The 24783-nt window shown below is 38.7% G+C and overlaps 1 protein-coding gene across 2 annotated transcripts; it reads right to left on the bottom strand.

Moving 5' to 3' along the window:
• Nucleotides 1-581: 581 nt before the first annotated feature.
• LOC127640112 (hyaluronidase-4-like) lies at nucleotides 582-18304 on the bottom strand. Of its 2 annotated transcripts, XM_052122515.1 has the most exons (4): nucleotides 18215-18304; nucleotides 10565-11556; nucleotides 9967-10056; nucleotides 582-5088 (listed from the first exon to the last, which is right to left on the bottom strand). In XM_052122515.1, the coding sequence occupies exons 2-4, from the start codon at nucleotides 11516-11518 to the stop codon at nucleotides 4654-4656; spliced, it is 1479 nt and encodes a 492-aa protein (XP_051978475.1). In that variant the 5' UTR covers nucleotides 11519-11556; nucleotides 18215-18304; the 3' UTR covers nucleotides 582-4653. The 2 variants fall into 2 exon arrangements, with proteins under 2 accessions (XP_051978475.1, XP_051978476.1); XM_052122516.1 differs by lacking the exon at nucleotides 9967-10056.
• Nucleotides 18305-24783: the final 6479 nt, after the last annotated feature.

Here is a 24783-nt window from a genome sequence, read left to right as displayed (position 1 = left end):
TAATATTTTGTAGGTCATGTGGTTATCTGATTTACCATAGACTTTGTCAGTTCGAACCAGTCTGGCCATTCTCTGTTGACCTCTCTAACCAGTAAGGCATCTCCATCCACAGAACTGCCACTCACTGGATGTTTCTTGTTTTTGGCACCATTCTGAGTAAATTCTAGAGACTGTTTTTGGCATCAAATTCAAGAGACTGTTGTGTGTGAAAATCCCAGTAGATCAACAGTTACAGAAATACTCAAACCAGCCCATCTGGCACCAACAATCATCCATGCGATTATCTAATCAGCCAATTAATTGGCAGTAGTGCAGTGCATAAAATCATGAGGATATGGGTAAGGAGCTTCAGTTAATGTTCATATCAACCATCAAAATGGGGAAACATTTGATCTCAGTTATTTGGACCGTGGCATGATTGTTGGTGCCAGATGGGCTGGTTTGAATATTTCTGTAATGACGGATCTCCTGGGATTTTCACACACAGCAGTCTCTAGAATTTGATGCCAAAAACAGTTCTGTGAATGGAAACACCTTGTTGATGAGAGAGATCAACAGAGAATGACCAGACTGGTTCGAACTGACAATGTCTATGGTAACTCGGATAACCACACTGAACAATTGTGGTGAGAAGATTAGCAAATGCTATTCTGAGATGCGGGTTGGTGCTGTTTTGGCAGCACGAGGGTGACCTACACAATATTAGGCAGGTGGTTTTAATGTTGTGGCTGATAAGTGTATATGTCAAAGAAATTCTTAAAAAAACTAAATCAAGTACAGGTTGCAATCCTTTATTTGCAGTGCATCAAGAGTCAAGCAACATTTGTTGAACAACGCATTGTCTTTATTGAGTATTTGGTAGTATTGCTGAATGTAAAAAATAAAAATAAAAAAAAACATCAAGTATTTAATTACACATTTCATAAAAGACATTTTGAGATGAATACAAAACATGTTTGTGGAAATATATTTGGAGACTGGCAACGTTTAGCACTGAGGTAATAAAAACACTGACAGACAATGAAGGCTCTGATAATATTGTCCCATATTGTCTAAATGCTCAAAATGCAATATGTTACAAAACAGCACATATGTGTCATTGAGTCAAAAGTAGGAAATAATATTCAAGAAAATACATTATAGTCCAACTGTCCTTCAACCTGAAACTGGACTTATATGACAATCGGTAGATTGCAGGTTTTACTCAAAGATAAAGTATTGAAAGATTTTCCTTTGTTGCCTTCCAATATCAATGGTTCTGACTTGTTTCATAAAGATGATCAAAAAAGACAGATGCACAGTTTAACATGTACAATCATACATTTCCTGCATTGAGTAAACAAATGCAATCTACATAATCTTTGGTATAACAAACATTTTAGGAATAGCTATTTTTGATTTTTTTTTTTTATTATTATAATTACATTGTCATTTAATTTTTGTAATTTCTGTAAATTAGCTTTAACTCTGGTTGTGAGGTTTCTCTCTTAGGAATCTGATCAGTACATTGATTTATCTTTTGTTCAGTAGACTACTAGTAAAATATATTTAATAATACAGAATGATAATTTTTTTCACCATACCTGTCATCTAGTTAATGTGCCTGTGTTTGTAATCTATTTGAAAAGCTTTCAAGTTATAGGCACCCGAACAGGATTTGGAACTTTAAAGTACAGAAAATTCAACAACCAGCGCTGTGTAACAATATTAATAGTCTAATGTGCTTGTACAATTGAATTCAGAAGTTTACATACACTTAGGTTGAAGTCATTAAAACTCATTTAACCATTCCTCATATTTCATATTAGCAAACTATAGATTTGGCAAGTCGTTTAGGACATCTACTTTGTGCATGACAAGAGTAACTTTTCCAACAACTGTTTACAGGCAGATTGTTGCACTTTTAATTAACTATTTCACAAATCCAGTGGGTCAGAAGTTTACATCAAGGTTAACTGTGCCTTTAAGCAGCTTGAACATTCCAGAAAATGATGTCAAGCCTTTAGGCAAAATAGCTTCTGATAGGCTAATTGGAGTCAATTGGAGGTGTACCTGTGGATGTATTTTAAGGCCTACTGTCAAACTCAGTGCCTCTTTGCTTGACATCATGGGAAAATCAAAAGAAATCAGCCAAAAAAATTGTGTGCCTCCACAAGTCTGGTTCATCCTTTTCAATTTCCAAATGCCTGAAGGTACCATGTTCATCTGTACAAACAATAGTACACAAGTATAAACACCATGCCGCCATCATACTACTCAGGAAGGAGACGCATTCTGTCTCCTATTGATAAATGTAGTTTGGTGCAAAAAGTGCAAATTAATCCTAGAACAACAGCAAAGGACCTTATGAAGATGCTGGATGAAATAGGTAGACAAGTATCTATATCCACAGTAAAACGAGCCCTATATCAACACAACCTGAAAGGCTGCTCAGCAAGGAAGATGCCACTACTCCAAAACTGGCATAAAAAAGCCAGACTACAGTTTTCAAACAATAGTTTTGGCAAGTCGTTTAGGAAATCTACTTTGTGCATGAAACATGTCATTTTTCCAACAACTTTTTTAAAGAGAGATTGTTGCACTTCTAATGAACTTTATCATTCCAGTGGTTTAGAAGTTTACATCCACTAAGTTAACTCTTTAAGCAGCACATGGGGACAAATATCTTACTTTTTGGAGAAATTTCCTCTGGTCTGATGAAACAAAAATGTAACTTTTTAGCCAACATCTCAAGACATCAGCCAGGAAGTTAAAGCTCGATCACAAATGGGTCTTTATTGTAGACCCCAAGGATACCTGCAAAGTTGTGGCAAAATGGCTTAAGGACAACAAAGTCAAGGTAATGGAGTGGCCATCGAGCTAGCCCTGACCTCAATCGGATATAAAATTTGTGGGCAGAACTGAAAAAGTGGGTGTGAGAAAGGAGTCCTAGAAATCTGACTCAGTTACACCAGTTCTGTCTGGAGGAATGGCCCAAAATTCCAGCAACTTATTGTGAGAAGCTTGTGGTAGGCTTCCCAAAACATTTGACCTAAGTTAAACAATTATAGGCAATGCTATACGGCCGGCCCCCAATCAGGCTAATCAGCCGAGGAGTGGGATAAAGCCGAGCCGGATGCAGCAGTTTGGGAGAGAGAGCCACACGCAGCTGCCGTGTGTTTACATTTGTGTCTTTTTGTTTAAATAAATATTACTTTTTGACTGTTCAGTGGGTTCCCTACTCCTCCTTGCCCATTGTAAACCCTGTTACATTGGTACCAAAACCCGGGAAGGAGGAGGGATGCGCTGTTGTGGAGTCCTTGCCACTGCCGTCCGCCCAAAGGAGCAGCCGCTGGGGGACAGATTCATCACTGCCGGCTGCCTGGACGGATGAACGTCCGCCATCCATGAGGAAAGAATGGGCTTGCTGCCAGACACCTGGAGCAGTGGAGCCACTGCCAGGGGCAGAGGGGCTCGCTAACGGCCACCAGAATGTGGAGGGGCGTTCCATCCGCCAGGTGTCAGAGGACTCACTCCTGTCCGACTGGGGAGGAGTGGCTGTCGTCCGCTAGAAGGTAAAGGAGTGGTCGACGGCGTGTCTGGGAACTGACAAGCAATTTTTTTCTCTCTCTCACTATCCCTCCGCCTTGCCCTTTCCCTCTTCTCTTTTCCCTACCCTCCCTCCCAGGTCTCGAAAAGCGAGGAAAGCCTGCCGATAAGCACATGAAATGTATTTGGCTAAGGTGTATGTAAACTTCTGAATTCAACTGTATTTTGACTGTGCCCATACTTTTGTTTCATCTAAAATATGTATATCATAATTGAGGCTTGCAATATATATTTTTTTATATCTTTATCTTATATGATTATTGTTATTATTAAAGACTGTGGGCTATAGGTTTAATATATTTCACTTGTACCATTTAACTCAAATAATGATAATCCCAAGATTATATCTTAAATGTATAATCCTCTTCTGGATGCAAAAGGATGTCACATGATCTGTAATTTAGTTTTTTAAGTTTAAATTTGGCTGTTTTGTCTGTTGATATTTTGAAGTATCATATTTTGCTATTTTTAAATGCATTCGATTACATTTTAAAACATGACATTTTTTTTATACACCTTCACGTTCCCCGTTTTAGGTAGTTTTCTCCCTGACTTTAAGTGCTCTGACAGCAAGCATTGTTTAAAGGGATAGGCTTTTATAATCTTGGGTCGCAAGTTGCAGGAAAGCATCTTGATGTCAGTGCTTTGTGGGGAAAAAAATGCATAGCTGAAACAGTTCCTATTAAAAATATTGACATATTAACAGAATCCAGCATTCAGTTCATATTAGATCATGGTAGAGAAATAAGATTCAGAACAGTCATATGAATCTATTCAGACTCCAGTTTGTGCAAACAAGGCTTGCATCTTCATAACCATACATCATCATTAATTGTAACAATAATCTTCAATAATGCAAAATCACTGAAATTGAAACCCAACTGAGTTATGATGTGTGGCTTTGTGGCCACATTTACATTACGGTATATTTCACACACAAAAAAAAGCATAATTATTTACTTACCCTTGTTATTTTTTCAGTGGAATACATTAGTAGAAATTTTTGAAGATTGACATGAGGGTGAGTAAATAATTACAGTTTTCATTTTTGAGTGAACAATCTCTTTAAATGCCACTGAAGTTCAACAAGAGAAGCAGAGCGGTCAGAACGAAGGCATTTTGTAAAGGCACAGCAGTATCCCTTGTCTCTTTATGTTGATCCTCCTTTTTCTCGTCCTCCTCTTTCTTTATTGGCTCTATGCTTTTGCAGCGATCCCCCTCGTAACCCAGGTAACAATGACAGCGGAACCTCTCGGCCAGCAGCTGCAACTCGCGCTGGGAGTGCCAGCCAGTCACAGTGAAGGTGCCGTTGCGGTTGTTCAGGATGCGGTAGCTGGCGCGGCTCAGGTGCAGATAGTGGGGTGCCTCTGGGTCTCGGCGGACGCAGCGTCCGTTTGACTGACATAGGAATTCGCTACAGACTTCTGCTGCCCGGGTAACGTTAGTGATGTACTGACCCAGTCTATGGTTTAGAAATGCCCTCACTTTGGAACAGTTGTGCTGAGAAGAAATTCAGAGGAAGTTAATATGTGTGACATAACTCTACAGGGGAACTTTACATATAATTATCTGGCAATTATATAGGTTTATTAGAGTAGTTGTTCAGCAAAAAATTAAATTTGGTGTCGTTGCAAAACCGTTCGCCTGTTTTACTTACGTGTGTTTTTCTTAATTCAGTGGCAATGGATATTGCCTCAGGGGCCGTTTACACGACAACCTTTTCAACTAAAAACGGAACGGCGTTTTGGGGTCTGAAAACTCAAACTTTTGAAAACAGGTTTCAAAGTGCAAATTTTTGAAAACAATGCCATTATCGTCTGACATCAGGGGCGTGTCTAGGGGGAGGCTGGGGGAGGCAGTGCCTCCCCTAGGATAAGCTCTGCCTCCCCTGAGAATTTGAGAGCTTCAGCCCCGAATGTTTTGAGTGTAGCCCCGAATGTATTTTGAATAGTTGACTGACAAATATGAAACCGGACAAAAGCCTATGTAAACCCCCGAAATCATAAGTTGCCTTATTTCATTGTGCTTTGGCTTTGCACATACTGCATACAGCCTGTAAAAATAGACATAGGCATAATCTAGCCTATAGAATTAGTTCCTTTGCTGTCGGTAGCCTATGGGCGACACCGTTTCTTCCTCTCTGTTGAATATGCAGCAGGTAGAGGAGGAGCTTGCACAGTCGTTGACATCAACTAACGTTACTTAGTGGCGAGTTAACGGCAATTAGCAGGAAAGACAGCAAAAATTAAGCAAATGAGGCTTTGGGGATTTTTCCGAAAGAAGTCAGTGGGTAAGAATTCACATTTGTTTTTGTCCTTAAAGTCTTAAGATCATCATCTAGCTGGGTTTCACCCACAGTAGGCTAAACCTCAAGAGTTGTAGCCTCTAACCTCCTTGTGTAGATTGATATAGCTTGGTAGCTCTGAGTTAATGCAGTCACCTCTCACGCTGGAAACCGCGGTTCGAGCCCCGTTCGGTGCGTACTTTTCTTGTTTATCAGGTGTTGTTTTCGCTAAGGATAACCAATAAGCATTAACATAAAGTGTATGTGTGACTTGTTTTGTGATATTAGTTTGTAGGAAATATACACTTTGATTTGATTAAATGGTTTTGTAGAGTGTAGCAAAGATGAGCAACAGACTGAGGAGCAGCAGCAGCTGTGCCAGAATCAGGCATGGAAACTGGTAACAATTAATAAGTCACTTTACTTTAGAGAAAGTTAAAAGTGAAACATTGTTTATCTCAATTATCTTAATGAAAGGATTTTGACAGATGAATTATTCTCATAGAGATGATGAGAATTATATACAGTTCGATGCCATAGTGTGTCAATGAACTTAGACTAAAGTCATTCATGTATTGCTTTAACTTAGGATCTTATACATCATTTTGATTATTTATGTCAAAAAATATCAATTATTTATATTCAATATTTTTTTAACTCACTTTACTCACTATAATATAACTCTTTTGTGATGACTTTATGTTAATGTACATGAAAATTCAAGAATCATGATAGATCTAAGGGCAATCCCACTGATCTGCTCTTCCCAATACATTTTCTTCAATGGTATTGGTCCACAATTTGACATATGTAGCACTTGATGAATTAGTTGTTTGAAGCTGATTTGCAATAAGTTATGTGCTGTATCTGTTCTTTTGCATCACAGATGATTCAGGGAGGAGAGAGGATGTTGAGGATAGGACTAGAGTGGAAGATTTAGGAACTGTAGAAACAGGCCCAGCCAGAACAAAACTCAAAGAATACCCTCTCACCAGCTTTGGACTACAGGGAAGTGGTTGCTAGTGTGAAAATAAAATTGTCTGGGCTAAGCCCCGGATGTCCTTCAATGCTGGAAACGCCTCTGCATCTGATGATAAATTACAATTTAAAAGTGGATTGTTTTGTGCATATTTTTCCATCGCTAGCAGATGAGTGAGGTCTGACACAACAAAAATCCAGTTTAAGCCCTATAGTCTAATAGGGGCCCTGTGCCTATCTCTGGGTTCCTGGCTTAGAAAAAGATATGCACTAAAACAGATTGTGTGTAGTATAGCTTAATTTTGCACCGATTTTTTCAATTGTTTATGTTGCCCCCCCAAACAAGCCAAATGCCCCCCCAAACATGATATCCTGGTAACCCCTCAGGTAAACATACAAAATACGAATTTGTGAAAACGATGACGTCATGCGCACGCGTATTACGTGTTCAGTCTATAGGCATATGCGCGAGTACTTCAAAACAATGCGTGTGTCATTCAGAACTACAATGGCGGACTACAGGACTGTGTTTGTGCTGCTCAACCTTTTTGAGTTTATTGATGCTTCTCTAGCAAAGTAATTGTAGTAATTAAGCAACCTCATTGTCTGTCCAGACAAAATTGCTCAATGCTTTCGCCATCTTCATTGTTTGTATTCACCGCTCTGTGGAAAAATGCTTATGTGAGCAGGTGCGTATTGTTTCTTTACAAAGTGACAACACTAACTTCTGGCCTGGCATGCATAATACAGCGTTTTTAGTCATTTTCACTGATCCCTGTGAACTGGTATCGTTTTGACAATGTTGTCGTCTGTACGCAAAACTTTTCAAAAACGCAAAGGAAAAACTTTTCCATTTTTAGTGCACCGTTGTCGTGTAAACGTACCCTTACTTTAAAGGTTAATAAAAGCACCAACCTGGTCTAATCAGAATTTTTAATAATAGTCTGAGATGGCAAAATCATTGTAATCACCCCTAATTTAAAAGTAAAACGTAACAATAAAGTGTAACCCCTTACCCTAACCCTAAATCTAACCATGATTTGTACCACAGAAAACAGCAATTATCTGTGTTTGCAACAAGACCACAGAAGCATATTAAAGGTTACAGAAATATGTCAGTCTTTTGTATTGCATAAATAAATATGGAACCAAATTTGTTTACAGACTTGTCCTTACTTAAAATAAAGGGTTGGATATGAGGCTCACCAAAATTTGGTGCCTGTATCCACAGTTTTCCTGAGGAACCACTGGGCGACGGCATGATTCTTATCGCCTGTTTTCTATTTCTTGTCTCGCAAGTAAAAACTGCCAAAAAGAGTGATCCAGACAGAGAACAACAACCATTTAAGTGTTATTTGGAGTAAAAATGTATTTCAGGCTCAACTTGTGCAGCTGTTGGCTGTCATAACTCATAATAAATAATTAATGATATCAACGTAACCTCGGACCATCGCTTTATTTCATCTGCACACACAGGTGAGGCACTGTCTATAAAAAAAAACAGTCATCTCTACTCTGTGAGGTGTTGGCATGCTTTTTGACAATTTTTACGAATGTAATACTTTAAACTTCACATTACCTTCTAAGAATGCCAATGTGAGTGAAAACACCGGAGACTAGAAATTGAAAACAGTGGAAGTGTGGAACATGTTCAGGAAACAGGTGGATAGAATCGATTTAAAATTCTGTTTGTGAATTAGTTGGCATCTATGGGAATAGAATCGATGTCATGTGATTTCACCATCTTGTACTAATTATTAAGAGTTGTCATAAGACTGTGTTGAAAGTACCACAGAGTATCAAAAAGTAGTCATTAAGGCTTGTGCATCATATTCCAAGTCTTTTGAAGGCATATGATATATTGTATAGACAGGGTTGGGAGAGTTACTTTTGAAATGTATTCCACTACAGATTACAGAATACATGCTGTAAAATGTCATTTGTAACATATTCTGTTAGATTACTCAAGGTCAGTAACGTACTCTAAATACTTTGGATTACTTCATGAGCACTGGTAGATTTTTTTTCACTTGTTGTGACTATGAAAAACCTAAATATCTTATGCAGTGTTGTTTCTAAAACATGATAAATCAAAATGATCTTGTTTTAAGGATTTTTAGATATTTTTACATGAAAACAATAAAAAAATATATTTTCAAGAATAAGATTTTTGCTCTAATATCAAAGGTCTTATGATCTAAGAAATTATGATCCAACGTGAATTTCCTTGATAAAAAATATGATATTCAAAAGCTGTCAATTTACACAAGGTTTATTTCTATTTCTTCTACTCCAAACATCCTTCAAACTTACTTCTCTGTCTGCTCGTATGAATATAACACATCATAAGAAAGTGTTTCACCGCTGTTCAAATGCACTTTGATTGCATCATTTATATGTATAAATGTTTTCCATCTGAAAGAACTATATATTAAATTATACAATTGACAATAAAATGCAAAGTAATCTCTTCAGTAATCAAAATACTTTTTGAATGTAGCTGTATTATAATTAACAATTAGTTTATCCCCAACCCTGCATATAGGTTCATATGGTATATCATCATATACAGTAAATATCTATAGGTTTAGATGAAAACAGGACAAATTTTAAGTCATTTTTCAGTGAAAATGTTGACGAATGTATGAGAGAAGCTTGTTCACAGTAGCACACATTCACACAAGAACTTGACATTAAATATGACATAAGGTCCTGTTTAAGCTTTAAGGATAGTCACTATCAACTGCCATTAAAAAAACAGAAAGGGATATATACATATTGGTGTGTGTGTGTATGTGTCTGTTCTGCATAGGAAAGTCATACGGTTTAGAACAAAACGAGGGTAAGTATATTGTGACAGAATTCATTTTTGAGTGAACTATTCCTGACCTAAAATCTATTTGAATTTTATATGATTGCCACTGAAATTCATAGTTGTCTCAGATATTGGCTGCTACAAACATCCTCAAATCATTTAGAAAATATCTAAGAATGTATGGAATTTTCTCCTAGAAGCAGATTTTAACTTGTCTTGACCTGCATCAATTAAATAAGTGTCAACCTAGAAGTAATGTGTAATGTGAAAAGCAGAAACTAATTAAAGCTAAATATCTCACCCTTGAAGAAGTGAGGTTAAGATCTCCCCATATTACAAATCCTGCAGCTCCCAAAGCAGCACTTTCTCCTATTGTGTGTATCAAGTCCTTCTGTAAAGTGAATTAATTAAATAATAACATCATTAGGATGACATTTTTTTATTATGACATCTATTTGAGATGCGTAAACATCATTACATCAAATTCAGTGCCTCGGATGCTTAAAACATGAAATTGTTATGCTGAGATTTTTCATTATACATAAAGTTAAACCATTCATCAGCTTTTTTGTGGTAGTCAATCCTGCCATTCAGAGTTCCTGTCTTGTATTGTAACTGTGCTATTGGACCACTAGAGGAAGCTCTTGATTTCTGATTGTATATACTGTGAATATGATTGTGGGATAGACAAATAAGAGTTATGATCACTATTAGTTATAGGCTATTATTTTTTATTTACCTAATAATACTATCAGATAAAGACATTTGTTATAGAATTTATCTTTTAAGTTGACTGTCACAGCTTTTTGTTAAAATTAGGCACTAAAAAAAAACAATAGTTTATTATATTTTTTATAATCGGAATTAAATAGTCAATAATATATGCGCAGGATACTTACCTGAGTCAGAAATGCCATTGCCTCATCCCTATAGCCCAGTCGTGTGTAAACGTATGTAGGCAGCTCATAGGGCAGCGAGGTAAGGGAGGCCAGTCTAAGCGACTCCAGTACCCGATTCTTCGAAAAGTGCAGATTGCGAATGCTGTCCGCGTGGTCCTTGCGTATTGCCAGGGCTGGGAAAAGGGCAGTGCTGCTGTTCCACAACCAAAACAGCTCATCATTCCGAAGGGTCTCCAGTAGTGGGCATGTGCCACTGTAGTTGTGTGCATGTACATTATAATTATGACAGTCAGGGTACAGGTAGAATCCCCAGAGACCATGTGGGCGAGTTTGAGTTCCAATCTGTAGAGTGCCCTGCATAAACTCCATGGCGGTCTTCTCGAATCGCAAACGTGCCAACTCATCCACCTGCTCTTTGGTCACATTAACATACGCCTGTGAGATCAGATCGCGTGAATTCTGTTTGTAAATTTCTTTCTTGTGCCAGTTCCGACTCCATTGCGGTCTCCAGAACTCCCAATCGATTACAGCCAAGCCACGGAAGTCTTCCGAAGGTATGAAGTGTGCTATGTCTTTTCTGGCTTTGCGAAGATGTGCTTCAAGGCTAGAGTTCTGAGGTAGGCCTCCATTGATGGGAGCTCCTTGCTCATTGTAGAAAGGGTAGTAGCCCAGGCGGTTAGCATAGAAGATGGTGACATTTTGGCCCGTGTGGACTGCTCGTGGACTGCCACTGATGTGGAAAAGATCAAGACTGACATTGATATTGTACTTTAAGGTACACATGTCCAGTGGAGCATTCCAGGCTGCCAGGAAAGGCTTACGGCTCACCAGAGGCAGCTTAGCAGGTTTCTGGCAAAAGCCTGTGTGGACCATGATCAGCAGCCAGGAACAGATGATGGCACAGGCTTTGGGCACAGTATGGTGTTGCAAGGCCCCGCAGGGCACACCGGACATTCTGCTGTGTGACTCAGCACAGGCAACTGTCAATCATCCTGTAAGAAAAACACAAAAAACAAAAAGAAATGTTGTATACATGTACCCGGTGTGTTGAAAATAATCACAGGATACAAGAATTTAAGTTTTATAAAAATTTTAAATAAATTGCATTCCAAAAAAATCTAAATAAAGAAAATACAAAGCTATGCCTTTGTGCTTATTTGAAAAATGAAAAATTTGATTACAATCCATAAGTTTTCTGACAATTTGTAAATGTGACTAAAAAGAACAATGTCCCAAATGAAGGCAAAAATTATTCAGTAAATTTCAGAACAATGAAACTCAGTAGAAAAAATATGATAGAGGCTAATGTCAAAAGAAAACACACACAGGGCATTAGTCTACCCATATGCTCACAATCAGAATAAGCTTTATTGCCAAGTATGCTTACACACACAAGGAATTTGTCATGGTGATAGAAGCGTCCAGTGCAATGAGAATGCAACCACATATACATAAACATATACATATAGTGACATAAGCTATAACAGATAAATAGAGTAACATACAATAGAGCAATAATGTTGTTTGAATATATTATATACATATATGTGCAGGTGATGTAATGTATTGAAGAAGATTTAGGATATGTAAAATAATAATAATTTTGTAAAGGTATTCAATGGAAAGGATGGGCAAGGAGGAGGCGAGAACCGGCTTGTCAACATAAATGATAATTTAATTAAACCAAAAGCATAAACAAACACACACATGACGGACATGTCCGCTAACGATCTCTCTCTCCCGCACGGCCCTCTGCAGTGAGCCTTTAAACCTCACGGAGGCAAAATTAGCCTAATACGGGACCAGGTGTGTAGTTTCATGACCCGGCCCCGCCCTCCGCCCTGCCACAAATATATATAGATATAAGTAGGAATGGATGGATTGAATGTTGCACATGGTTCACAAAAAGGAAAGTATTTGGGGGCAGTTTTATCTGTTCATGAGGTGGATGGCCTGAGGGGAAAAAACTGTTCCTGTGCCTGGCTATTCTGGTACTCCGTTCTCTGTAGTGCTGACCAGAGGGCAACAGTTCGAAAAAGAAGTGTGCTGGGTGAATGTGGTCAAGAGTGATTTTACCAGCCCTTTTCGTCTCTATGGATGTGTACAGTTCTAGGAGGGTAGGTAGAGGAGCGTCAATAATTCTCTCAGCAGTCCGAACTGTACTTTTCCTTTGAAGTCTTTTGATGTCTGACTTAGTAGTTGAACCAAACCTGACAGTAATAGAAGTGCAGAGGACAGACTCCATGAATGCTGAGTCGAACTGTATCAGCAGCGCCTGTGGCAGGTTGAACTTCCTCAGCTGGTGAAGGAAGTACAACCTCTGCTTGGCATTTTTCAAAATCGATGAGTCTATGTGGGTCTCCCACTCCAGGTCCTGTGAGATGATAGTTCCCAGGAGCCTGAATGACTCCACTTCAGCCACTTTTATTCCATTGATAATTGATTGGATCATGAAAAGTGGCCATTCGATGCCAAAATGGACCCAGACCTGATGCGCGTTTGCTAAAATAATGCTTAAATTACTATTTGGTTAACGTTAATCAACAGCCTTTGAGGTTTAAGTGACATAAATAGAAAAGGAAAGTTGTTTAGAGGTCGAGCAAGTTATTCGATTTTGATATGATTATGAAGACAAACATTTTTTACTTCAGAATAACGTGCACTGATGTGCACAATAAGACCAGGAATGTATGTGTTAATAGTAAGTAGGGTCTATTTTGATTTCATGCTGACTTCAGATGCTGTTCTATATATATATATATATATATATATATATATATATATATATATATATATATATATATTTCAAATTTGAACCAGAAACAAAACACATATGCATTTTAGCTATTGACAAATGAGCTAACTGCTAAAAAAAAGGTAAAGTGGTCATTTATAAGATATATGTGACACCTTTTGTCCTAAGTCTTAAGCCAAGTTAAATGTGAAATGAATGGGAGAGGTCAATCGTAAACACAACATTTTGTGCTTCTGCCTGGTTTGATGATGAGTCAAATGGTACTGCAGTCATCAGTTAAACCAGCAGTTAACCACAAGGGTAATGGCCAAATCTAGCCGCATACTCTCACCAGTGTGGCGCCCACATAGCCATAATCATAGCTGTCCTCGCCAAATGCCCTGTCAGCATGCTAAAGTGTTCAAAGACAAATTATCTAAGTTCACCACACATGTAAAGTTAAAACATTTACAAAGTTTCTCCAACACAGATCATAAGTGCAATTGTCCGAATTCATGCCGCTTTTGTGCCAAATACATATGCAAAGAACAGTAGTCCAAGACTTGAATCTGGGTTTCATTACATGGTAAAGGAGACATATTTGAAAATCATGGCTAAATTGAGAGAATTATTCATTTCCAAGTTACTTTAAAAATGTCACAATGTCTTTTTAGAGAAGATAATCAGGAGTTTCTGATTTCTCTCGGCATCCGCAGTAGATTGAGGCATGGAATCAATCACTGGTAACCATGGAAGTAATAACACATGTATTTTGATGTTATTAATGCCAGTCATGTGCTAAATCAGAGGTTGAAAAATGAGTTGCAGGGTGGAATGTTGCGGATGAAAGCTAATTCTGTAGCCCCATGGTAGTTGTGTTATTGAGTGGAAAGAGCTTGGCTGAGAGGGCTAGCTTCTTTTTTCCCCTAGGAATGGCCTGTACCATGAGGGGAAAGAATATAACCACTTCATAATAAGACCTCAGATACAGTTGACTCCTACCTTGTGTTGGATATTGGATGTGTGTAGTATGATATGGAGTTCATGTAATACCTTGATAACTTATAACTATGAAAGGTTTTACTTACTGTAAAGATAATTTTTTTAATTTAGCTTAAATGTGGTAATGTTTAAATTAATTGACTTTATTCAAGTCAAAAATATTATTTAATTTAATTGCATCAACCTGAATACATTAGGTAACAAAAGTCAGTTTTAAGGGTTGCATCATTAAGTAGAAATTACTAGCTAAGGTTTTTGTAAATGTTAAAATACTTTCTCCTGGCTTAATATCCAAAGACAACTATAAGTAAGCGATTTCTGGGTTAATTACACCGACACGTGTAAAAACTGTGGTTCTGTCACTTTCAAATCATTGCTCTGTGTATTCAGACTGTTCACGCTCTGAATTCTGTGACAGGAGGTAGAATGTTTTGTTGCTGAAATCATTGAGCTTACTGAAATTCGAACAACTGCTCAGTGGCCAAAGCTTGATGTGTTGTTGGATAAAATGTCCACAGGGTGGCACCAAAAGTGAGTTGTATTTTTATTTTATTATATTTTTTATTTATTTTCTCCTTTTCTCCCAAATTTGGAATGCCCAATTCCCAATGTGCTCTCAATCCTCGTGGTGGCGTAGTGACTTGCCTCAATCCGTTTGGTGGAGGACGAATCTCAGTTGCCTCCACGTCTTAGACTGTCAATCCGCACATCTTATCACATGGCTTGTTAAGAGCGTTACTGTGGAGACATAGCACACGCCCCACCGAGAGTGAGAACCACATTATAGTGACCACAAGGAGGTTACCCCATGTGACTCTACTCTCCCTAGAAACTGGGCCATTTTAGTTGCTTAGAAGACCTGGCTGGAGTCTCTCAGGGTTGTAGTCAGCGTCTTTACTCGCTGAGCTACCCATGCCCCTGACAGTGAGTTTATTTATATTTATTTATATATTTATTTTTAAATGATGGAATATAATTAAGAGGAACATATTCCCTATTATCTCAACCCCAATCCTAAAAATTTAAATTTACAGTGAAAATACAACCTCCAAATTGTGCTTGCTAATGTTTGTGAACACAGTTACTTCCTGGTTTCAATTGCAATCAGAACCCATGTTTCTCACCAAATGTGGTATCTGTAGCACCACAGGGAAAATGTGAACACATCCAAATTGATGCAAAAATGTCTGATGGCACTTATCATTAATTCGATTTCAGGGTAAATGATCATTCGGAAGCAGCATGATTATTTCCTGTGTGACCATGGTGGCTTATCTGAACATCCTGAACTTCCTGGGGCGGGACTTTCTGTTATCCAACCAAATAATAATGGTGGAACGTTTTTTTAAATAATAATCATTTTTGCAGTTCCATTTGGTGACACTAGATGCATAGAAAATAACTTTTACACATTGATTTATTGACTTCATAAACTTTTTTTTATGAAAGGCTTTTCTCAAGGCATTTTAATCCAGAGTATATTTTCAAAGGGCTTGAGACAAAGGTTTTTTTTCCCACGTATTTAGGAACATCATAGTCAGGGGGAATTAATAAAACTTTCCATGAAGCTTTTGGGTTAGCCATCAATGAAAACACTGGGACATGAGAATTTACCAAACAGAATTGAAGAGATTATGCCTGTATGGTTTTCAGATAGATTTATTTATCTTCAAGCTTCCTCAAACCCTCAGCCCTCTCTGGCAATAATTTAGATAAATGTGGGTTAGTGAAAGTGGTTTTTGCAGAAACCTTTCAGGCAGCGGCTTTAGAGAAACCACAAAAGACATGGAGTCAATCTGATGCAAACTTTTCAGTGCATCTTCATTCAATTCCATCCAAATGTGAATGTGATCCTGATTGGAAACATACAGTAAATGAGACCAAACCAGATTTACAACAGGAGACAGAGATGCTTCTTGAATAGCCATAAAGGCCTCAGAGCTCTTTGGCAGAAGTGTGGCTCTGAAAATGGCGTGAGACAAGCTCATTCAAGCTTCTTTTCTTTTAATATTTGTTTGTCTCAAATTAAATTAAATTATTTTCTGTGACAGACATTAATCAATTTCATTATGGATATTAGTTTGACCTTTCAGCTCTTCATGTATTTGGAATCCAAAGATTACACTGTAAGATCACAGATAAGAGGTTTAATTTAGTTATTTATTACTATGTATGATGCTTGAATTGTAAACAACCCTAAAAAAGGAATCTTAATCACAGTGTAATCCAAACGTACTTTAACAAACTAAAACTGAGATTAACTTGTCATGTTATTCTGAGGTCGTGTTTTTGTGTGGGGTAGATTGTTATCTCTAGACAGAAGGGGGACATTCACGCCGAACACGTTTTCTGTCCGTCTTGGGACTAATTGTTTTTCTATGCAAACATAAGCTAAATATATATCTTTGACAGCTGCATTTTTAAGCATCTTGCACAGGAGTACAAAGTCTTTATGTCGCCTCATCAAGTTAAAGTGCTTCAACTTGCCTTAAGACACTTTGTTGCATTCATTGCACGTACATTATTTTAATGTTATTTTTTTATGCATGAACACATTCATTCTGAACAGCCCCTAAGAGTGTTCTTGTAGCTCAATTGGTGGAGTATGGCATTAACAATGCTAAGATCATGGGATCCCCAGGTAATATGTATATAGCTGTAATACACTGTAAATTGCTTTGGATAAAAGCATCTGCCAAATGTATAATTGTAAATTGTAGTAAAGCAAATGAGTGGATCATATTGGATGTTCTGGATGCAGCTGTCACCATGCATTGATCTAAAATCTCCTTTTTGAAGCTACTTTTGAGTAACATGGACAATAAACTGTTATGATGACTCAAGTGCCTTGAGCATACTGTACATTTCCTATCATGGGATATTTTTATAGACAAACACTGACTTTAATTGATGACAGTGGCATCCCACTTGGCTGTCACTTACTCATCTTCAGTGTGGGTGCATGTTGGCTGTGATCCCAGAGAAGCTCTTGGTCCGGAAGTATGTAATCTCTAAACCCTTCCCTCTGATTAAGTCACATCAAAATATTTACAGTGGCATTGTTCAAAGACCTCAGTGGTGCCTCAGCAAATTTTCTTACAGTAAACTTTAAATTAAACTGACTCGTTTGAGAAACTAATTCGGTTTTCTTTCATCTGATTTCCTTTTAAAACTCTTGTGGAAAGGTATTGCCCTGCCATTTTCACATACAAGTCACAACACACTCAAACATGCCCTTTAAGGACACATTTAGAGTTGTTTGAAAGTACATGTAAATAACATTGTCTCTTGAAGTAACTTGAGAAGTTCCTCTTGAATGAGGGCAAACGTTGCTCTTTGACAGTTAATGTGTTATACAAAGATAATGTGGTTCTGACTTTCAAAAAATGCAATAAAAATTGAATGTAAAAATGTTTTCATCATTATTTTGCAGAATTATTTATGTTTCCATCCATTTAACTTGCCCCAAGATTACGTTTCAACTCAATATTCTTCTTGAGTAATTTAATTCAAAGTAATATTTGTAATATGTAATATTCATTTGCCTTGATTTTACATAAGCAATTAAACTCACGTTTTCAGCTTTAATGGTTTGACATGTTTTACAGTGCATGCTTCAACATGCTTTACTGGTAAAGTCTCAACAAAAAAATTCTCTAGAAAAGAAAACCCTGTGGAATACAGTATACATTACAGTGTACAATTAGCTGAGAAACAACACACAGGCAACTATTTTGGAATGGAATGTGACTTCAGTGCCTACTTTTATCAAGCACATTGTTTTGAGAGCAGATGTCAATAGTACTATGTGAGCTCTGTATATATAATACTATGCACACTGTACTTTATACTGTATATACTATATGTAATATAAAAATAATAATAGTGAGTCTGGGTAAAGAGAGGTCACTCACCTGTAGATCGCACGCTGCTGCCTCAAACGCATTCTGCTGGCAATACACTATGCACACCTCTACTTCTACATTACACAAGCATAGTTTTTAACTGTCTGCTCAACAGCCTACTCACCACTTTTTATATACACCGTGAAGGGAGAGAGACAGAGAGTTTCCAGAGAGGGAGGGAGAAAACAACCACAGAGCCTTGGCAAGAAAGCCACAACACTGCGATTAGCATATATACAGAGGGGAGGGGGAACTCCAGCCTAAATCCCATTGACTGAGTGTGAAAGTATACACGTATTTGTGTGTGTGTTTGTGTGTGCATTCGTGTAAGCATTTGTTCCTCCTCGAGACACAGTGTCAGTGCCTTAAGCTCATCCACATCACTCAGCATTAGCTGGGTTGATCTAGTTTGTCGTCCCTCAGTCACCTGGTTGTGAGTTCAAATGTTTTTTTTTTATACACTGCAGACACGGCTAAGCAATCACTCTGGGAGCTTTTTTCCTGCTCAAGTTACTGTCCCCTGTGGCCTATGATTGTCTTGTTTTTCTGTCTTTGTTACTGTCTTTTGTGGCTTTGGAGAAAACATTTGTTGAGATATACTTTATATCCAGAGGCTCTAAATAAACAAGACGGACAAACGGATGGATGGATTAGATAGACAGATAGATGGACGGACGGACGATTAGATAGACAGACAGATGGATGGATGGATTAGATAGACAGACAGATGGACGGATGGATTAAACAGACATATACTGTAGATATACAGACAGAGAGATGGACAGACAGGTGGGCAGACGGATTAGGTAAACAGACGGATGAACAAGACGGGCGGATGGACAGATGAGATAGATGGATGGATTAGATGGATGGATGGATTAGTAAGACAGACAGATGGATTAGACAGACAGATACTGTAGATAGACAGACAGACAGACAGACCGAGAGATGGACAGACGGGCGGACGGATTAGATAGACAGACAGACGGACGATCAAGACAGGCGGATGTACGGATGAGATAGATAGATGATAGAGGGATGGATGGATGGATTAGACAGAGGGATGGACAGATTGATTAGACGGACAGATACTGTAGATAGACAGACAGACAGAGAGATGGACAGACAGACGGACGAACAGACGGACAGATGGGATGGATGAATGGATGGATGGATTAGACAGACAGATACTGTAGATAGACAGACAGACAGAGAGATGGACAGACAGAGGGGCGAACAGACGGACAGATGGGATGGATGAATGGATGGATGGATGGATGGATTAGACAGACAGATACTGTAGATAGACAGACAGACAGAGAGATGGACAGACGGGCGGACGGATTAGATAGACAGACGGGCGGATGATGGATTAGATAGATAGATACTGTAGATAGAAAGACAGACAGATGGGCAGATGGATGGATGGATTAGACAGACAGATACTGTAGATAGAAAGACAGACAGACGGAGAGATGGACAGACGGGCAGGCAGGCGGATTAGATAGACAGACAGATGGATGGATGGATTAGACAGACAGATACTGTAGATAGACAGACAGACAGAGAGATGGACAGACAGACGGGCGAACAGACGGACAGATGGGATGGATGAATGGATGGATGGATGGATTAGACAGACAGATACTGTAGATAGACAGACAGACAGAGAGATGGACAGACGGGCGGACGGATTAGATAGACAGACGGGCGGATGATGGATTAGATAGATAGACAGACAGATGGGCAGATGGATGGATGGATTAGACAGACAGATACTGTAGATAGAAAGACAGACAGATGGGCAGATGGATGGATGGATTAGACAGACAGATACTGTAGATAGAAAGACAGACAGACGGAGAGATGGACAGACGGGCAGGCAGGCGGATTAGATAGACAGACAGATGGATGGATGGATTAGACAGACAGATACTGTAGATAGACAGACAGACAGAGAGATGGACAGACAGACGGGCGAACAGATGGACAGATGGGATGGATGAATGGATGGATGGATGGATTAGACAGACAGATACTGTAGATAGACAGACAGACAGAGAGATGGACAGACGGGCGGACGGATTAGATAGACAGACGGGCGGATGATGGATTAGATAGATAGACAGACAGATGGGCAGATGGATGGATGGATTAGACAGACAGATACTGTAGATAGAAAGACAGACAGATGGGCAGATGGATGGATGGATTAGACAGACAGATACTGTAGATAGAAAGACAGACAGACGGAGAGATGGACAGACGGGCAGGCAGGCGGATTAGATAGACAGACAGATGGATGGATGGATTAGACAGACAGATACTGTAGATAGACAGACAGACAGAGAGATGGACAGACAGACGGGCGAACAGATGGACAGATGGGATGGATGAATGGATGGATGGATGGATTAGACAGACAGATACTGTAGATAGACAGACAGACAGAGAGATAGACAGACGGGCGGATGATGGATTAGATAGATAGACAGACAGATGGGCAGATGGATGGATGGATTAGACAGACAGATACTGTAGATAGAAAGACAGACAGACGGAGAGATGGACAGATGGGCAGGCAGGCGGATTAGATAGACAGACAGATGGATGGATGGATTAGACAGACAGATACTGTAGATAGACAGACAGACAGAAAGATGGACGGGCGGACGGATTAGATTTATACAATAAATACACAAATTCAAAAGAGTAAACATTATATGACAATTACACAATATGGACCTTAATTACAGTAATAGAATAACTGGAACATTTCTAAAAGCCATTTAAAATTTATGTTAACACATTCGAATTTCTCAATGCATAAATCCTTGCTTTTGTTAGAAATGCATTGGATTGCGATAATCCATGGTGTGATTTCTGGAACCATTAGTTGGCCTCCCCGTTGCATTCCTATGGCTAACCGTGCTAAACTACCATGTGAAAGTTACATTTTTCTTGAAAGCACTCCCTCCGACTCTAATTTAAAGACAGCACATAAGTCCTGTGGTGCAGCTGTCGCTACATTTTATGGGGTTACTTTAGATGCCTGGCTTGCAGTTGCGATAAACTGGGGATTGTGACTTTCAATCTGACATCCATCATCATCAAACAAAGACTGAATTATCATTTAAATAATTGCATCAGGTCCAGAATAGTATTTGTATTTCTGAAAAGACTGTGACTTCATTTAGTATCTGGAAACATAGTAGAAACCTGTTAGATCTTGCAAAATGGTCATGTTGTTATCCAAGCATGACGAAGTTGAATGGAGTGTGTTGTTGACAGCCAACAGTCATCAAGTCATCTGCTATGTAAGGCTTACAGGATAATGATAGGGTCTAGGTCAATGTGTAGGGGTAGCAGAGGCCGGTTGTCTTTGTGTACACAATTTTCAAACAAAGCAATAAGGCAAAGGCCTTACTCTGTCTTTCCCCTTGTGCAAGATCCCTTTGTTATACATGAGTTAATAAACACAAGATAGCAGTCAGAAACCATAATAGGCCTTTAACAGTTCACAAAAGAGCTTTAGAGACCTTAAGGCCCGAAATACTTAATTTTTGTGCGTTCCAGATTGCACCTGGTCGACTGTGTTGCATTTCCAAGTATACTCTTCTGACTGCAAGCGAATATGACATATTTGACACCTGCCCCCTACAACGGCTTTATGATACTCTTTTAGAACAGTCAAATAGCAGGCGCACAGACGAGGACCACATGCCGCGAAAATCTGGGCTGCACGGACTGTGCTGATGACAAAATGTGCATGGAGTGATCAGCAATGCAGACAATTGAAGTATAATTCGACCTTTAGAAGAAGACATTTTATTTTATCATTAATTTTTACAGAGTAAAATGCAACTCAAAATGGATTGACCTGGTCATTTTCAGAGAAAAATAGAACTTGTTGTTTAAGAAAAGAAAATGGCATCATGACTAACCAGGACCACCAGTGCACCAAGCATTAGGTGCAAGATACTGGATTCTTGATTAGGCTTCTTGGCACTGTCCCACCGTCGTGGATCATTGGTTGAGATTTGCCTGACCTCTTGTATCCTCAGAGAAAAGGGCAAATCTATTCCTAGGATACAACTGGCAGGCTCTGGACAAACTCTTTCAGAGGAGGAAATAATTTGTTGGCACCAGATCTTCAGGGTGCAGTGCAAGACATAAGAACTTCAGACATTTGCTTTCCTGTTTTGATAGATTGTTATTACACATCCACTCTCAAAAGTTTGGAGTTAATTAACCATTGAATTCCATCTGACAAGAGCGTTCAATTATGAGGAATGAGCAGTGTTGATTCAAAGGTGTGTGCCTGCAACCTGAGTTCAGACAGCTAGTCCAACACAGCAACTTTATTCATAGCTGTCCAGACTGAAAGAATCTAAAACATAAACCCGTTTGTAACAGACATACAAATCTTTATGTTTGATTGTTCATTTTGATTTATGGTGTTTTGTTTGTCTCATACATATTGTTAGCCCTAGTTCAATCTTGGGCTTAGAACGGGTGGTTTATTAGCCACCGGGCTACTGTAATTTGTGTGCATGAAAATGTGTGGTTAATTTTTCATCTGTCTCTCCTCTGTTCAGGTGCGAAGAACGGTCAGTGAGAGCAGTGCCTCTGGCGGTGGTGGGTCCCTTGGTGTGTGCAGTGGCTGTGTGTTCACCGAGTGTGGTCATTTCCTTTATGTGTGTGTGTGAACTCAGCACGTGTGATAAGGGTGTTTTCCACGGATGCTCATTGCTGGAGCCACTAGCCTCCCACTGGTAAGATTCCGCACTATCCCTTTCCCTTTTTGATGAGTGTGTGTGTTCTGATTAGAGTGTAAGGATTGTGTGTGTTTTGTTGTTGATTTTGTGTATAGTGTATTTTGTTTACTGTGATAAATTAGCTTATAGGTTTGCAGTGAAGACCAAACACTTGTTGGAGCGAAGTATTGTGTGTGTGCTTTTGATTTTAGTGTCTGGCTAATCAGTCAACGAACTTGAGTGCCTTGTTAGAATAAACTAGCTAATTCTTTGGGTGTAAATCCCATCGTGGCGTAGTCTGCTAATTGTCTGAGTTTAACCCCTGTTATTTGTATTCCACCTGCCACACTTGCATTGTATGGACCTACAGAGCTGAGATATTCTTCTAAAAATCTTCATTTGTGTTCTTCATGGAGTGGTGGAGGTGTAGTGGGCTAAAGCACATATCTGTTCATCAGAAGGTCACTGGTTTAAACCCCATGGACACCACCATTGTGTCCTTGAGCAAGTCACTTAACTCCAGGTTGCTCTGGGGTGATTATCCCTGTAATAAGTGCACTGTAAGTTGCTTTGGATAAAAGCATCTGCCAAATGCATAAATGTAAATGTTCTGCAGAAGAAAGAAAATCATACACATCTGGTATGGCATGAGGGTGAGTAAATGATGAGATAATTATTATTTTTGGGTGAACTATCCCTTTAACTTTGAGAGACTGACACAACACATGTGGCTATTAAATTAGCATGCCTGACTAGATCAAAATGTCTAGCTAATAAAAAGAAAAGATGATTCAACAGAGAGGAGTGTTTGGGGTTGACGAGGACAGGGTCAATATTGATGTTGATGGAGTGAAGACAAAGATCTGCAGAAATGTTAAGAAACCAGTGAGGTCTAGTCTAACAGAGTCATCAGATTCCAGACCTCAGGGAACTGTGCAAGACCAAGTGGTCAGCGAGATTTTTCTTTTTCACGTTACCATTCAGGAGCATACTTCTCAAGACTCCCCCATCCACATTTTATCTCCCCTCTGTAAATTGCTGCATATGCCTGCAATTGTTTCTCATTGTTTCTCATAGACAGCAATGAGATTAAATGGAGATCAAATAGACATTTTGGCTGAAGTCTCTCCAGATTTTTCTCCCAAAAAATGGCCCCTGTAATCCCACATGTGTCTTCTCCAAAAGCAAAATATCTGAGTTATGCACATTAATTTTGTAGTTCTGTGCTGGTATCATTTGTGCCTTTTTTATTTCAATGATATATAAATTACAATTCCATTAAGACTCCAAAGATATAAAAGAGCAAACTCTGAGAGATACAGTTTTAAAATGGAAGTACAACCTAAATAGTTTACATTTTTATGTTTAATCCTTAGAAGATCATAGTGAGAGAATATACTGTAATTTCAGTATTAGTAGTAGTGGAACTGCAAATATTCATCTAACATTGACTTGTTGCATTGCAGATGTGGTGATACCATGACAACTGTGGTGTTTTAGCATTCAATATTGGGCTGTGAAACATGTTAACAAATGGACAGTGTAATGACAACAAGTGTTTGTTTTTTTACTTTCTTAAAAACTGCCTACCAGTTTTATTTGGACAGTAAGTACAGACTTTCTGTCTCCTGGACAAATATAGCTACAATTAACCACAAACGTGTGTGTATGTGACACAGCCCACTATTCCAAGCCGAATTGACATTTAATCACATGCAGGTTATGATTAATATATATCAACAATTCAGTTTTCACTAGTTAAAATGCCGCTTCTTGATATCAGGAATGGAATTACTACTAGTGAAAGTGCCATAAAAAAAA

The sequence above is a fragment of the Xyrauchen texanus genome, chromosome 49 (genome assembly GCF_025860055.1).
Source record: "Xyrauchen texanus isolate HMW12.3.18 chromosome 49, RBS_HiC_50CHRs, whole genome shotgun sequence".
Lineage (NCBI taxonomy): Eukaryota > Metazoa > Chordata > Actinopteri > Cypriniformes > Catostomidae > Xyrauchen > Xyrauchen texanus.
This window is presented reverse-complemented; position numbering and strand designations above follow the sequence as displayed.

What these genes read in the sequence shown, in the direction of transcription:
- LOC127640112 (XM_052122515.1), bottom strand. Translation starts at nt 11,518, where the DNA reads ATGTCCGGTGTGCCCTGCGGGGCCTTGCAACACCATACTGTGCCCAAA. An exon ending in CAATGGCATTTCTGACTCAG is followed by an intron (nt 10,057 to 10,564) that starts GTAAGTATCCTG and finishes TTCACTTTACAG; the next exon opens with AAGGACTTGATACACACAAT. An exon ending in TTAACCTCACTTCTTCAAGG is followed by an intron (nt 5,089 to 9,966) that starts GTGAGATATTTA and finishes ATTTCTTCTCAG; the next exon opens with CACAACTGTTCCAAAGTGAG.